Source organism: Atractosteus spatula, chromosome 5, assembly GCF_055471065.1.
Source record: "Atractosteus spatula isolate fAtrSpa1 chromosome 5, fAtrSpa1.hap1, whole genome shotgun sequence".
Taxonomy (NCBI): domain Eukaryota; kingdom Metazoa; phylum Chordata; class Actinopteri; order Semionotiformes; family Lepisosteidae; genus Atractosteus; species Atractosteus spatula.
In genome coordinates, this window is record NC_142710.1 from 9,614,984 (window position 1) to 9,628,623 (window position 13,640).

The window sequence follows — 13,640 nt, forward strand, 5'->3', positions numbered from 1 at the left end:
TAGAGAGTCCAGGCCTGGTTCAGGGTCTGAATTCAAGGGACCACCTGGACTTCAAGTCTGAAACATCAGATTTCTATATATCTTACTCAGTACACACACAAGGAAGAAATATCCACCCCTCCAAAAAACACTTTTCATTTCTTCAAAAGTGATTTTTCAAAATGTAGCATATGTAGATACCTATTTTTCTAGGCCATGTCCAATCTATTTATATTTATATATTGTACACTAGATGGGCTCTTTTTTACAGCCTTTCTATTCTCCAGGAGTAAAAAAATAAGAACTGAGAAGAATCTCTTTGATCTTCACTAGATTAACCGGCAGACAAAGAGAGAGTATTAAGTATTAATAGCTTATACTGAAGTATGAAGTATGAGGAGAGTATTAAGTCAGTATTCATTGCTCATGCGAATAAAGCTTCTTGAATCGATTAAAACCCCCATTCGCTCTGGGCATGTATAAGCCCCGCCCCCGTCTCTCAGTGGTCAGAGCTCACTGATTGACAGCTGGTGTCTCCTATCAGAGAGGCGGACAGTGAGCGCGAGCAGTCTGAAGTCCGTATGAGCGCCTCTGTTTCTCTCGTCTTTCTCTCCGGGTTTCTGGATGTGTTATTTCTGCTTTAAACTGAACACTTTGGATATTTCTTCACATTTTCAAAGTAAGTGGGAAGGTTTTCTTATATTTTAGCAAGGTTTTGCTTTTTCCATTATATTTGTTTGTAAAAACGAACATTATACAGTCTTTGAATTCAGCACTTTTTTATTCTGCGTCGTCAGGAAAATGGTCTCAGAGAAGATGAACGAGCTGCTGAACTGGGATTTGAAATAAACCGGTTTAACAGACAGGCTGTCCAGTTTCTTACAGTATACAGGTCGCTGTGGTGGGTTGTGAAGTGTTTGAAAGCGAGTGGTCGGGCTGTAGTTTCTCCTGCAGTCCGGTCGGTCCTGTGTTTATTAATAATGTCGTTTAAAAAATAAAGTTTCATCGCTGTGAAAACAAGTGTTTGATGTTTGTATTTAGAGGATATTGGGATCACTCCCATGTGTAACACTAGTGAAACAGTGAAGAAGATGTCGTTTCTCTGGAAGGGAAGAGCAGTCATTAGTAACTGACTGGTGTTTCTCTCTCGGTGTGTTTGGGGACAAAGACATTTCACAGTCTGATGGAGTTGAGTTGGACTGTGATCGGCAGGAGCCTGTTGTGATGTTTGTGTTTTATTCCCCAGCTGCTGTGACTCTGGACCCTGATACAGCTCACTGTGGGCTCAGCCTGTCTGAGGATGGGAAGAGAGTGAGATGGGGAGAGAGGAAGAGTCTCTCAGACAATCCTCACAGGTTTGATCACTGGGAATGTGTCGTGAGCAGGGAGGCCTTCACCTCAGGGAGACACTACTGGGAGGTGGAGGTGAATGACAGCTGGATAATAGGAGTGACCAGAGAGTCTGCAGAGAGGAAAGGGGGGTTCAGCTTCTCTCCCCAGCAGGATTACTGGTGTCTGTACTCTGACTGGTCTGGTTTCTCTGCTCTCACTGACCCTGTGACCCCTCTCCCCCTCAGTCTGCGGCCCAGGAAGCTGGGGGTGTGTGTGGATATTGAGGAGAGGAAGGTCTCCTTTTACACAGTGGAGTCCAGAGCTCATGTCTACACTTTCACTGACATGGTCTTCCCTCAGGGGGAGAAGATCTATCCTGTCTTCTGGACCTGGGATTCAGATAAAGACCTTGAGCTGCTGCCTGCTGTCAGTGTGGAGATTAAACCCGTCACTGACTCATGAACACAGGCTGACTCTCTCCCAGCTCTCTGGCCACTGCTCACACTGGGAGACGGGTTTACTGACGGGCAGTGAGGTGAGGTCAGAAATATAATAGGAATTGTAGAAATAATGATGTTGTGTCGTGTTTAATTTTTTTATTTACTATAACAAAAATAACATGTACGAGAGGGCGAGATAACGCGCTACCAGCCTGCTGTACTCCTGACTTGTAAATATCTCTGGAAACCCTGCTGTGTTTTTTTCTAATTTTTGAGAAAATAAACTTTTAAAAATGAAATCCCGTGAGTCTTTCCTGCGCGCGCCGGCGGCTGTGAAGCTGCCAGAACGGGGAGGGACCCGGTGACGTCACCACAGCCAGGAGGAATAGGGACTGTGACGCAGACAGGAAGTGGCTCAGGGTGATTATGGGAGTTGTAGTTTGTAGGCAGATCTGCTTCTGTTACCAGCTACAGCCAGTCTAATACCCGGCTCCCTTTAATACAGGGATACATGACTATATTCGGTATTTTTGTTCGTTTGGGGTTTATTTTTACTGTGGTAGTTTGTGAGAGACGTTTTATTTGATCTCTGATCGTTTTCTAGTCTTTATTTTATTTCCCAATAAAGTTTGGTAATGGGCCAGTGAAAGCTCTGCTTTCCTTCATATGAAAAGCCAAGGGGAGTTTTTTTTTTTCTTCAGAGACAGAAACCTGAACTCCGTGTCGGTCTTGTCTTCCGTCCTGCCGTTTGGACATTTCATGTGGACGATTCTCTGTCCGCAGAGGGACTGTGTCATGAGAGGTAGTTTTAACACACTCCCTTGTGCTCTGGTTAGTGTGGTAATTGTGAGACGCTCCCTAGAGCAGGCGAGTTAGAAGATGGCGACAGACCTGCTGTTCTAGTGAAAAGTGAAGTTAAACACATTTCTGGTGTTGTGTTCAGCACTAAATTGACAGGCAGACAAAGGGAGAGTATTTATTCAGTATTAAGAATTAAGAATTAAGAGTTAATACTGCTCCTACTGTCTCATATCAGAAATTATTATTATTATTTCTGTTTAATTTGAATACTTTAGATATTTCTTCACATGTTCAAAGTAAGTGTGAAGTCCTTTATTTCAGCAAGGTTTTGCTTTTTCCATTATATTTTTTTCTGTAAAAACGAGCATTATGCAGTCTTTGAATTCAGCACTTTTTTATTCTGCGTCGTCAGGAAAATGGTCTCAGAGAAGATAAACGAGCTGCTGAACTGGGATTTGAAATAAACCGGTTTAACAGACAGGCTGTCCAGTTTCTTACAGTATACAGGTCGCTGTGGTGGGTTGTGAAGTGTTTGAAAGCGAGTGGTCGGGCTGTAGTTTCTCCTGCAGTCCGGTCGGTCCTGTGTTTATTAATAATGTCGTTTAAAAAATAAAGTTTCGTCGCTGTGAAAACAAGTGTTTAATGTTTGTATTTAGAGGATATTGGGATCACTCCCATGTGTAACACTAGTGAAACAGTGAAGAAGATGTCGTTTCTCTGGGAGGGAAGAGCAGTCATTAGTAACTGACTGGTGTTTCTCTCTCGGTGTGTTTGGGGACAAAGACATTTCACAGTCTGATGGGGTTGAGTTGGACTGTGATCGGCAGGAGCCTGTTGTGATGTTTGTGTTTTATTCCCCAGCTGCTGTGACTCTGGACCCTGATACAGCTCACTGTGGGCTCAGCCTGTCTGAGGATGGGAAGAGAGTGAGATGGGGAGAGGAGGAACAGGATCTTTCTGACAATCCTCACAGGTTTCATTACTGGAATTACTGTGTCGTGAGCAGGGAGGCCTTCACCTCAGGGAGACACTACTGGGAGGTGGAGGTGAATCGATACTGGAGAATAGGAGTGACCAGAGAGTCTGCAAAGAGGAAAGGAGAGTTCAGCTTCTCTCCCCAGCGGGGTTACTGGTGTCTGGACTCTTACCAGTCTGATATCTCTGCTCTCACTGACCCTGAGACCCCTCTCCCCCTCAGTCTGCGGCCCAGGAAGCTGGGGGTGTGTGTGGATATTGAGGAGAGGAAGGTCTCCTTTTACACAGTGGAGTCCAGAGCTCATGTCTACACTTTCACTGACATGGTCTTCCCTCAGGGGGAGAAGATCTATCCTGTCTTCTGGACTGGGGATTCAGATAAAGCCCTTGAGCTGCTGCCTGCTGTCAGTGTGGAGATTAAACCCGTCACTGACTCATGAACACAGGCTGACTCTCTCCCAGCTCTCTGGCCACTGCTCACACTGGGAGACGGGTTTACTGACGGGCAGTGAGGTGATGTCAGAAATATAATAAGAATTATAGAAATGATGATGTTGTGTTAACGTTTAAACGTGTTTTATGAAGTAAAAAAAATAAACGGGGAAAAATAACATGTACGAGAGAGGGCGAGATAACTCGCTACCAGCCTGCTGTACTCCTGACTTGTAAATATCTCTGGAAACCCTGCTGTGTTTTTTTCTAATTTTTGAGAAAATAAACTTTTAAAATGAAATGCCGTGCGAGTCTCTCCTGCGCGCGCCGGTGACCGTGCCGGTGACCGGTATTGGAACAAAACGCGCTACAATTCGTTACTTGTTTGCCACTTTTGTTTTAATCCCAGCCGTGTCCAAACTCTCAGAACAAACTGAAAAGCTCCTAATTCTGCATCTCCGACCGCATCTGAAATATTTCACTTTGTTCACTTTGTCACGCAGCGCTGTACCGCGGGAAAACACTGTCGACATGAATATCGAACTTCGAGCTGTTCAATTATTCTCTTAGAAATACATTTTATTATACAAATACATTAAACTGCTTGACTAAAATGTCTCTATGACTACAATGTGGTAAAAACAATGTTGTAAAAGGTCTGTTCCATATTAGACAGGTCTCAACTAAAATACTTATTATAATTTTAATAATTATAATTACAATTTAGTCCGCTAGGCTAGATGTTGGTGACTAGAAAGTGACTGACTAATAGATACTGACAGACGGAGTGTCCCACACTGACAGGCTGGAGGAACTGAGTCTCTTTAGACTGAAGGGAGTGTCCCACACTGAGAGGCTGGAGGAACTGAGTCTCTTTAGTCTGAAGGGAGTGTCCCACACTGACAGGCTGAAGGAACTGAGTCTCTTTAGTCTGAAGGGAGTGTCTCACACTGACAGGCTGAAGGAACTGAGTCTCTTTAGTCTGAAGGGAGTGTCCCACAGTGAATCTAGTGAATCTGTATCTAGTGAAGCGGTCTGTACAGTAAAGTCTCAGTTCAGTCCTGGAGGGAAGTGGTTCTGTTGCTCAGTCTGGTCTTAGAATCCAACCATGCGACTCAAACAACGCACACACACAGGTACTAATACACGAGGATACATTTATTAATACATAGAATGTGCATGTAACCATAACAGATCTTATCCAGAGGGTTATCAGAATACAAAAGATATATATTCATTTAGTCACAAAGTGTTACACATATCAAGAGGACATACGTTCAGTATATCATTCATTAAGACCGTTTCGTAAATGAACTTGGTTATAACTTCTACATTGGAAGCTCAAAACAAGTACATAACTCTTAGGAATTAAATTGATATCAACTGGTTGGGATAACAATTTAATTCTCGAGCAGTAATGCAGTGAAGTTGAATACTCATCCAATCTCTGGGGATTCAGATCTCCTGCAGGCACAAAGAAACAGCTGCAGGCTTGTTGCTGTCCAATCCGCACTCTCTGGCTGTGTGCCAGGCTGTGCTGTGCGGCTTGCGACGGTGCGCTGCTGATGCTCACTGACCGGCTAGTTAGTGTTGGCTTTAACTAGCGAAGTTTGTGCACAGGAGAAAAGTGACTGCGGGTCCCAGCAGGTCAGGAAGAGGACCGGTTCGTTCCTGATGAAGCGCTCGTTCTGAATAGTGATTCAGCTGTCCACAGTTCTGACCTGTTCACGAGGCCTGCTGCTGGTGCTAACCTCGGGTGGATCCTCTGGTTACTCTCTGGCAACCTCCGCTCTAGACTCTTAGAACAAAGGAAAGTTCTGGCACTCAGACACACTGGCTGTTACATGTTGGTCCGGGCTGAGTCTCAGGATGGTCAGGAGGCGCGCTGCGAGAATGTCCTGCCCTTGGGACCCTTCTGCTCCTGGGCCGTGCTGCACCACAGAGATGAAGAGAGAGATGGGGCCTCATTTGGGAAAGCACAGCAACACTTAATTCTGTCTTATTAACAAGCATCGCCGCTACACCAGTATTCCATTTCTCCCTAAACATTCTTTAACTAACGTGATACCGGAGTCAACAAGCATACTTTTAGAATTTGATTAAAAGGGAATATAATCTGGAATCGTATATCAAAAGAATTTAATAACAATATAATTATATTCATGTACCGCAACACAAGAATAGTACATGCTGTACGATGTCTGTTGATACTGTTTCTGTGGGGCTTTTTCAACACTCCTCATGTGACCTTGCCAGTGGTGCTGTGGGTTAGGTTCCTGACTTATACATCACACAATGGGTGTTTGAATCCAGCCAGAGCAAAGACTTCTTTTTTTTTTAACAAACATTTCTTTGAAAAAATAAAATAGGGTTAGTGTTAGGGTTACTGTCAAACTTTAAATCAACAATTGATTTAAGGACGATCTGTCAAAGTGCAATGAAATACAATATTGTTGTTGTTGTTATTGTTGTTTTTATCCTGTAAAGCGTTTTGAGAAGCCGCCTTTAAAGGCGCTATATAAAAGCACTGATTCTTATGGAATGTGTTTTTTCTTCTGTTTTTCAGCATGGAATAAACCTGTTACTTGGTTCTTATGGATGCCCGGTTCCGCCGGGGATTCAAAAAAAAAAAACATGGAATCGCATATCTAAGGAAATAGCAGTATAACCTTGTTCATGCACAAACAGTGGGATGTTACATTATTAATTTGGGTGTCTCCTCTTGCCAGGAAGCTCTAAATTGCATTTTGAGTGCGGTTTTTGACTTTTTTAAAATTACAACCCATACATAAAGCTGATACTGTATAGACTTTTAATTATTTTAAACTGTATTACAGCAGCACAATGCACAATGCAACATAAATCACTATCTTTGTCTTCTGCATAATAATGTTCACCTCTCTGTCCAGCAAATTAACAATAGTAATAATAATGAACTTTATTGTATATAGCGCCTTTAAAGGTGGCTCCTCCAAGCGCTTTACAGGATACAAACTATAACAACAATACTGTTAGGCTGGGCAAGCGATTTTTAATTTTTTTAAAAAAATAAAAAATGAGATATAATGATGTGTTCCGGCTTTGACATTAACGAAGAGCATAACGAAGGTCATAAAGGTCATAAACGATATTAATTTTGGAAAATAACATATTAAGTAAACTGTATGTTGCTGTTATTGGTATTGTAACGCCCTCGCCTTGTAGGTGAGGAGGAAGCGCCCCTAGGCGCTCGTAGTACCGCTGGGCATGCTGGGAGTGGTAGCCGGAGAGAGTCTGAGGGTCAGCACGATGACCAGCGGCTGACCCTACCTGTGTAAATAATGTCCTAGTAATTCTAGTGCCCTGTGTAGTCTTATAAGAGTATAGCGTGTTGTTAAGTAATTACCAACCCAAAGTTGTGTACGTGTTCCGTCAGTCTCCTCATGTGCGTGTATATCCTGTGTTTGGTTTTGTGTGGTTATTAATGAATAAAGTTAGCGCTTAGTTTGTTAATTGCATCTCCACTGGTCCTTTGTTCTGAAAAGAGCCTGTAAACGCTACATTGGTGTCAGAAGTGGGCAGGTTGGACAAATCGTGGCAGACAGTACCTGATTCTGTTAAGCGCCGGCTGACGCTGAAAGAAACAGAACCCATCGGCAGCGCACATAGGGAGCCTGAACAACTCCTGGGTGCGACTCAGTAGTGGTCCCGCCGGTAGAATTGGGGCGACTGGCCGCTACTCCTGGTCAGCGGACGCTCCAGATAGAGGATACCCTCCCTGCCGGAGCTGATCAGCGATTGCCACACCCATCGGCGTGGGTGCGACCAGGTCGCTACGATGGGGAAGCGCCTTGGGAAACCTTTGAGGCGCAGTTCCAGCTCGCGGCCCGGACGCGGTAGTCCGTCAAGGCTCTCTGCGCCCTGTGGGAGGCCTTGGAGGTAAAGGACGGGGTGCTGCGCCGGGGGTGGCGGGTACCCTCCAGTGGCGAGGTGCGGTGGCAGCTGGTGGTGCCTCGGTCGCTCCGCGGGGCGGTGCTCCGAGAGGTGCACGGCCAGCCGGGCGTGGGGCACTTCGGCGGTAAAAAAACCCTGCAGCGTCTCCGAGGCCATTTTTATTGGGGTCTTTGCCACCGGGACGTGGAGCGGTACTGCCGAACGTGTGCGGTGTGTGTGGCACAGAAGGGCCCCACCGAGCGCTCTCGGGGTCCCCCTCCAACAACACCAGGTGGGGTCTCCTATGGAGCAGGTGGGGGTGGACGTCTTGGGCCCGTTTCCGCGCACCGAGGCCGGGAACTGCTACGTCTTGGTGGCCATGGACTATTTTACGAAGTGGCCGGAGGCCTACGCCCTCCCGGACCAGAGTGCCCCCACGGTGGCCGATGCTCTGCTGGAGGGGATGTTTGCCAGGGTGGGGGTGCCGGAGGAGTTACACAGTGACCAGGGGCGTAACTTCGAGTCCCAGGTCTTGGCCAGAGTGTGCCAGCGCCTGGAGATCACTAAGACGCGGACCACACTGCTGCATCCCCAGAGCGACGGGTTGGTGGAGCCACCCAGCTGGCCACCCTGGTGTCCCGGCACCAACGGTACTGTTCTGGGCGTACAGGACCGCGGTCCAGGAATCCACCGGGTGCACCCCGGCCTCGCTCATGCTGGGCCGGGAAATGCGAACCCCGGTGGACCTGGTCTTCGGCCCGGAGACGGGTCGGCGCCGCCGACTGGACCGGACTACGAGTGGGATCTGCGGCAGCGGATGCGGCGGGTGCACAGCTTTGCACGGACCCACCTGACGCAGGCGGGGGTCTGGCAGAAGCGGCACTACGACCTGCACTACAGGGGGCCTGCCTTCCAGCCTGGGGACTCGGTTTGGGTGTACAACCCGCGCCGCCGCAAAGGCCTGAGCCCTAAGCTGGCGCCGTCGTGGGAGGGGCCCGCTGAGGTCCTCGGGGTGGTGGGCGAGGTCTGCTACCGTGTCCGGTTTTGAACACGGGGGAGAGTGGTGGTCCTGCACCGAGACCGCCTGGCCCCCTACCGGGCCCGGGAGGAGGAGCCGTGTGGGGGGGCTCTAGAGGAGCAGCCGGGGCTGGAGCCGGCCGATAGTGGGGCGTCCGTGGGTGACCGGCCGTCACCGCGGCGCAGCGGCCGCTCACACAGGGTTCCGCAGCAGTTGGCCGAGTACGAGTACAGCCTGAGGGGGGTGTTCGACGTCAGCGAGATGCCAGACGCCAGACGCTTCAGGTGGGGGCAGTGTAACGCCCTCGCCTGGTGGTGAGGAGGAAACGCTCGTAGTACCGCTGGGCATGCTGGGAGTGGTAGCCGGGGAGAGTCTGAGGGTCAGCACGATGACCAGCGGCTGACCCTACCTGTGTAAATAATGTCCTAGTAGTTCTAGTGCCCTGTGTAGTCTTGTAAAAGTATAGCGTGTTGTTAGGTAATTACCACCCTAAAGATGTGTACGTGTTCCGTCAGTCTCCTCATGTGCGTGTATAGCCTGTGTTTGGTTTTGTGTGTTTGTTAATGAATAAAGCTAGCGCTTGGTTTGGTAATCGCGTCTCCACTGTTCTTTTGTTCTGAAAAGAACCTGTAAACGCTACAATATTGTATACATACATAATAAGAACAGTCAGAGGTACTTAACTAATTTACAGAAACAGCTTAACAGAACTTAACATCATTGATTCATTTAGCTTTTTTATTTTTGATTTTTGAATAGTTTTAATGTAAAATTCAATTTCTATTTTAAAGAAGTTAATATTTGGAGTGGACTTTGTCCATTTCATCTTATGGATATAAGGTGTCAAACCGATTAAAAGAAACCTGGATATGTAAAGATTTTAATAAGAAAAATTCCAAATCACTTCAGAACTTTTCTGTTTGAACACATTGATAAAACAAATGACAGTTTCCTTATTCATGTTACAAAATACACATTGATCATCTAAGTTGAGTTTAAATCTGGATAATGTTTGTTTAACAGGATACATTTTATGAATAATTTTATATGACTGTAATTTTATTGGTAAGACAACACGTTTGCCATTTTCCATACTTTCTGCCAATAAATATTATTAAATTTAGAATTCCAGTAAGTCTTTGCAGGTGGATTATATTTTGGTTAACATATGTTCTTAATATAATTATTATTACATTTATTTTCGAAAATGTTAACACAACCCAATAAGACAATAGATGTTAATTGATTGATGGAGTAATTACATGAGCCGTTACTGCCCCTAATGAGAGTAATAACTCCTCTAGGAACAGCGTCAGACACTGTTGCATATTCTTGAGGTGTAACAGGAACCTTAAAGGTCTCGAAAAATTCTGAAAAAAGTTAATTATATGTCATTCTCCATTAGTAATGTTGTCACTAATATAATACCATTATCAAACCATCTTAAAAAGAACATTTTTATAACGTATATCCTTGTTATTCCAAATCCTATATGTATTTACTATACTTTATGGGGAAAAATTGTGTTTATAGGCCAGTGTCCAAGATATAAGTACCTGTTTATGAAAATTGGATAACTTAAGAGGGATCTTGTTAATAGCAAAATTGCATTTCAGCAAAAACTCAAGTCCACTCACCCTCTCAATAACAAATTTAGGGATGACGTCTTTTTTAAAATAATTTTGATCCAATTAATTTTAAAAACTTAAAATCCAGAACATGTAGGCCACCTTGATCTTGATATTTTTTACATCCTTCTCATTTCTTAAAAAAAATGTTTGTGTCATCAGCAAATTACCAATAAAAACAAGAGTGGGGAAAGCAAACAGCCTTGCCTAGTACCTCTTTTCATTTCAAATCATGGTGATGTTTCATTAGACAGTGTAATTGAACTACACAGTAGCATCTATTATATAATTATATTATATATAACTTTCTGAGAGAATGGACCAAAGCCAAAAAATTACAATGTCTTAAAAATAAATTTCTGTTCAACTGCATCAAAAGCATTGTGAAATTCTAAAAGTAACATCAAGCTGTCTGTCAGGTAGAAGGATCCTGTGCAAGACTCAGGAAAGAGAAACACCAAGCCGAACCACTAAGCAAAAACGAATACCAGGAAGCGAGGTCTGGACACGGGAGAGACAGCGAGAGGGCAACAATCCAGCACATGAGGCTAGGTCGAAAACGGAGAGCAGGCTAGAAGATCAATACCGAGAGAAGAGAGGGGTATAACGCGCACCTGGGAACTCTAAGAGTATCCTCAGTAGTGAGTGGGGAAGTGAGAAAGAGGAGAACTGAAATAGTGACGGGAGTAAACGGTGATAGGTGTGTTACTTGCGGCGTGAGCGTTTGTTAAAGAGTGTGCACGTGGGAATGCAAGAAGGGACAGAGACGCGAGTGAAATGCGTAACACTGTCATCCTTAACAAAATCATTTTAATCTATCAAATCCAAATAAAGCAGATATTATTACAAATATACCTACCCTTCACAAAACCTGATTGTGATTCATCAATGATCTGGTCTAACTGTTCTTTTATTCTGCTAGAAAATATAACAAGTAGTTTTACATCATTATTTAATAAGGTTACGGGCCTCCAGTTTTCTAACGCCATAGTATCCTTACTGGGTTTGGGTATAAGTGATGTTAGTCCTTGTTTCATTGAATGGGGCAATTCTTTGGCTTCTATGGCTTCATTAACCACAAGCAGAAGAAATTCAGCTACTTTATCTTGAAAACATTTATAAAATTAACTGTTCAAACCATCATTATCAAGGGATTTATTATCTCTAAGTTAATTAGTGCCAGTTTTGATCTCGGTTATAGTTATTTCTTTGGCACACAAATTCCGAAAGTTATCATTTGTGTTATTTGCTTTTTCTTTAATACAGTTTAAAGAAATCAATATTAGTGTCACGCCCGACATCCCTCCCTGGAGGGCGTTCCACTGCTCTCATTATTGTTCGTGTGATTAAGCTCTCCAGGTGGACCCTTTTAGTGTTATTATTTAAAGACCAGCTCCTCCAGTCCTCGGAGCTCATCATTAGGGTAAGATGTTGCGAGGCCCGCCGGGCACCAGGAAACCCTACGTCCGTCTCCTGAGGGCATAGGCCTCATCCTTGACACCTCCCGCTTCCTGAGCCCGGGGTCTGGAGGATCTTGCCTCGTCACCCTTGGACCTCCATGTTTTGTTTCTCCATGTGCTCCCCCCTCCCGGGGATTTTAACTTTGTCGCGTCCCAGGATGGATTCCTTGTTGATGGACTCTTGGACTGTGCTTTGTCCTGCCCTTGGACCCGTTTGGATTTGGATGCCATTTTGTCTTCCCCGTTCACTGTCTCACGGACTGTCACTATTATTTTGTGCACTATTAAACCCCTGTGTGTTCCCTTTTACAACGCCTCCTGTTTTCTCCAGCTCTTACCGCATCGCCTAGGGTCCACTACAAGATCTGACACGGATTTCAGTCCGTGTTCCTGATAATTAGCCTCAGATTGTGTAGAGCTATCTTGATTTTGATAGAGCTGGTCAAATATAAAGAAAATTATTTAACATTATGCATAACATCCCCCTTAATTTGCAATTTGTTTAACAAATTAAATGCTAAGTTTCTTTTTCCTAATTCATAAATGTGTATTTGTATAGGAACAAGTTAAAGGTTTATTTTATGCTGAAAAAAGGAGAAAAGAAACACAGCATTTCGGCTGTGGAACCTTCTTCGGGTGTGAGACAGACGGAAGTCAGCAGAGATGATACAGCACAGGAGAACAGAAGCCGAGAGTGCGGAGGAGGCGGGAGCAGGGGGGGGCAAAGTGGGTAAGGGGAGCCGGTCCAGGCTCCCGCGAAGCGTAGTTCAGGACCCTGTGCAGCCGGTATAATCAGGGAGTAAGTGGAGAAGGACACAGGGAGGAGACGTAGAGGATCAGGACGGGTTGACAGACAGGGGGGCGTGACGACGGTGATCCGGTGCTCGGGGGGCGTGGCAAAGGCAAACTGATCCTGACAGTCCAAGGGGGGAATCTGGGGCGCAGGCCAGGGTCCAGGAGTCGAGAGATCCATCCGAGACGAGACAAACCAGGTTAAAATCCGGAAGTGGATCCGGAACAGGGACAGGGAAAAAAATCAGTAACGAGGCCAGGCACCCCGAACCCCGGACTCAGACAGTCAGGACGCCGTGATGAAGCCTTGCCATCGGGTCTCTCCTGGACTTCCGGGCTTCCAGGCGTCCATCTCCCAATGTTGAGCCAGGCATAGCGGGAGCGCCAGGCTTAAATAATGATGGACAAACAGGGGGCAGGTAATGACCTAAAATACGAAAGTGTCAGAGCGTCCTCAAGAGGAGGGATGACGATTGTAACACTCAGGTGTTGTGAAGTCAAAACCTGCAAATGAATAGAGAGGATTAGAAGAAAACTACTCTGTCATTGAGAGAAGGGGGAAGCTGTGATCCTAGTTTCAGGATAATTTGGGTTTCAGATGTCTTTCTGCTAGAGGAGTTAAGAAACCCTTCTTAATAACGGAGGTTTTTTAGGGAGCACCTTTGTGGCTAAGGATCTGCGCCTGTGGCTGGAAGGCTGCTGGTTCGAATCCTGCAGCTGGCAGAGGAATCCTAGACCAGTGGGCCCCTGAGCAGCTGATTTTTATACAGGGCAGCTGCTTTGCTGTTTAGAGACACCCCTCAGTCTGCTGATATGAAGTCCCAGGGAGCACTTGGGACCACCCTTGCCATCAGGACTCCTCTCTCTCAGC

The 13,640-nt window shown here is 45.5% G+C and overlaps 1 protein-coding gene and 1 pseudogene across 12 annotated transcripts in view; both read left to right on the top strand.

Annotated features, from left to right (window-relative positions):
• LOC148834015 (butyrophilin subfamily 1 member A1-like) overlaps positions 1 to 2,050 on the top strand; it is a 318,969-nt gene extending 316,919 nt beyond the window's left edge. For all 11 annotated transcript variants that reach the window (XM_088916243.1, XM_088916245.1, XM_088916239.1 and 8 more), the window contains one exon: positions 1,226 to 2,050. In XM_088916243.1, the coding sequence (XP_088772369.1) occupies positions 1,226 to 1,773 (548 nt within the window). In that variant the 3' untranslated portion in view covers positions 1,774 to 2,050. The remainder of the gene's footprint in view (positions 1 to 1,225) is intronic.
• LOC148834024 (E3 ubiquitin-protein ligase TRIM39 pseudogene) lies at positions 593 to 4,260 on the top strand (annotated as a pseudogene). Its single transcript, XR_016091057.1, has 2 exons — positions 593 to 691; positions 2,878 to 4,260. The product of XR_016091057.1 is annotated as an E3 ubiquitin-protein ligase TRIM39 pseudogene (transcript).
• Positions 4,261 to 13,640: the final 9,380 nt, after the last annotated feature.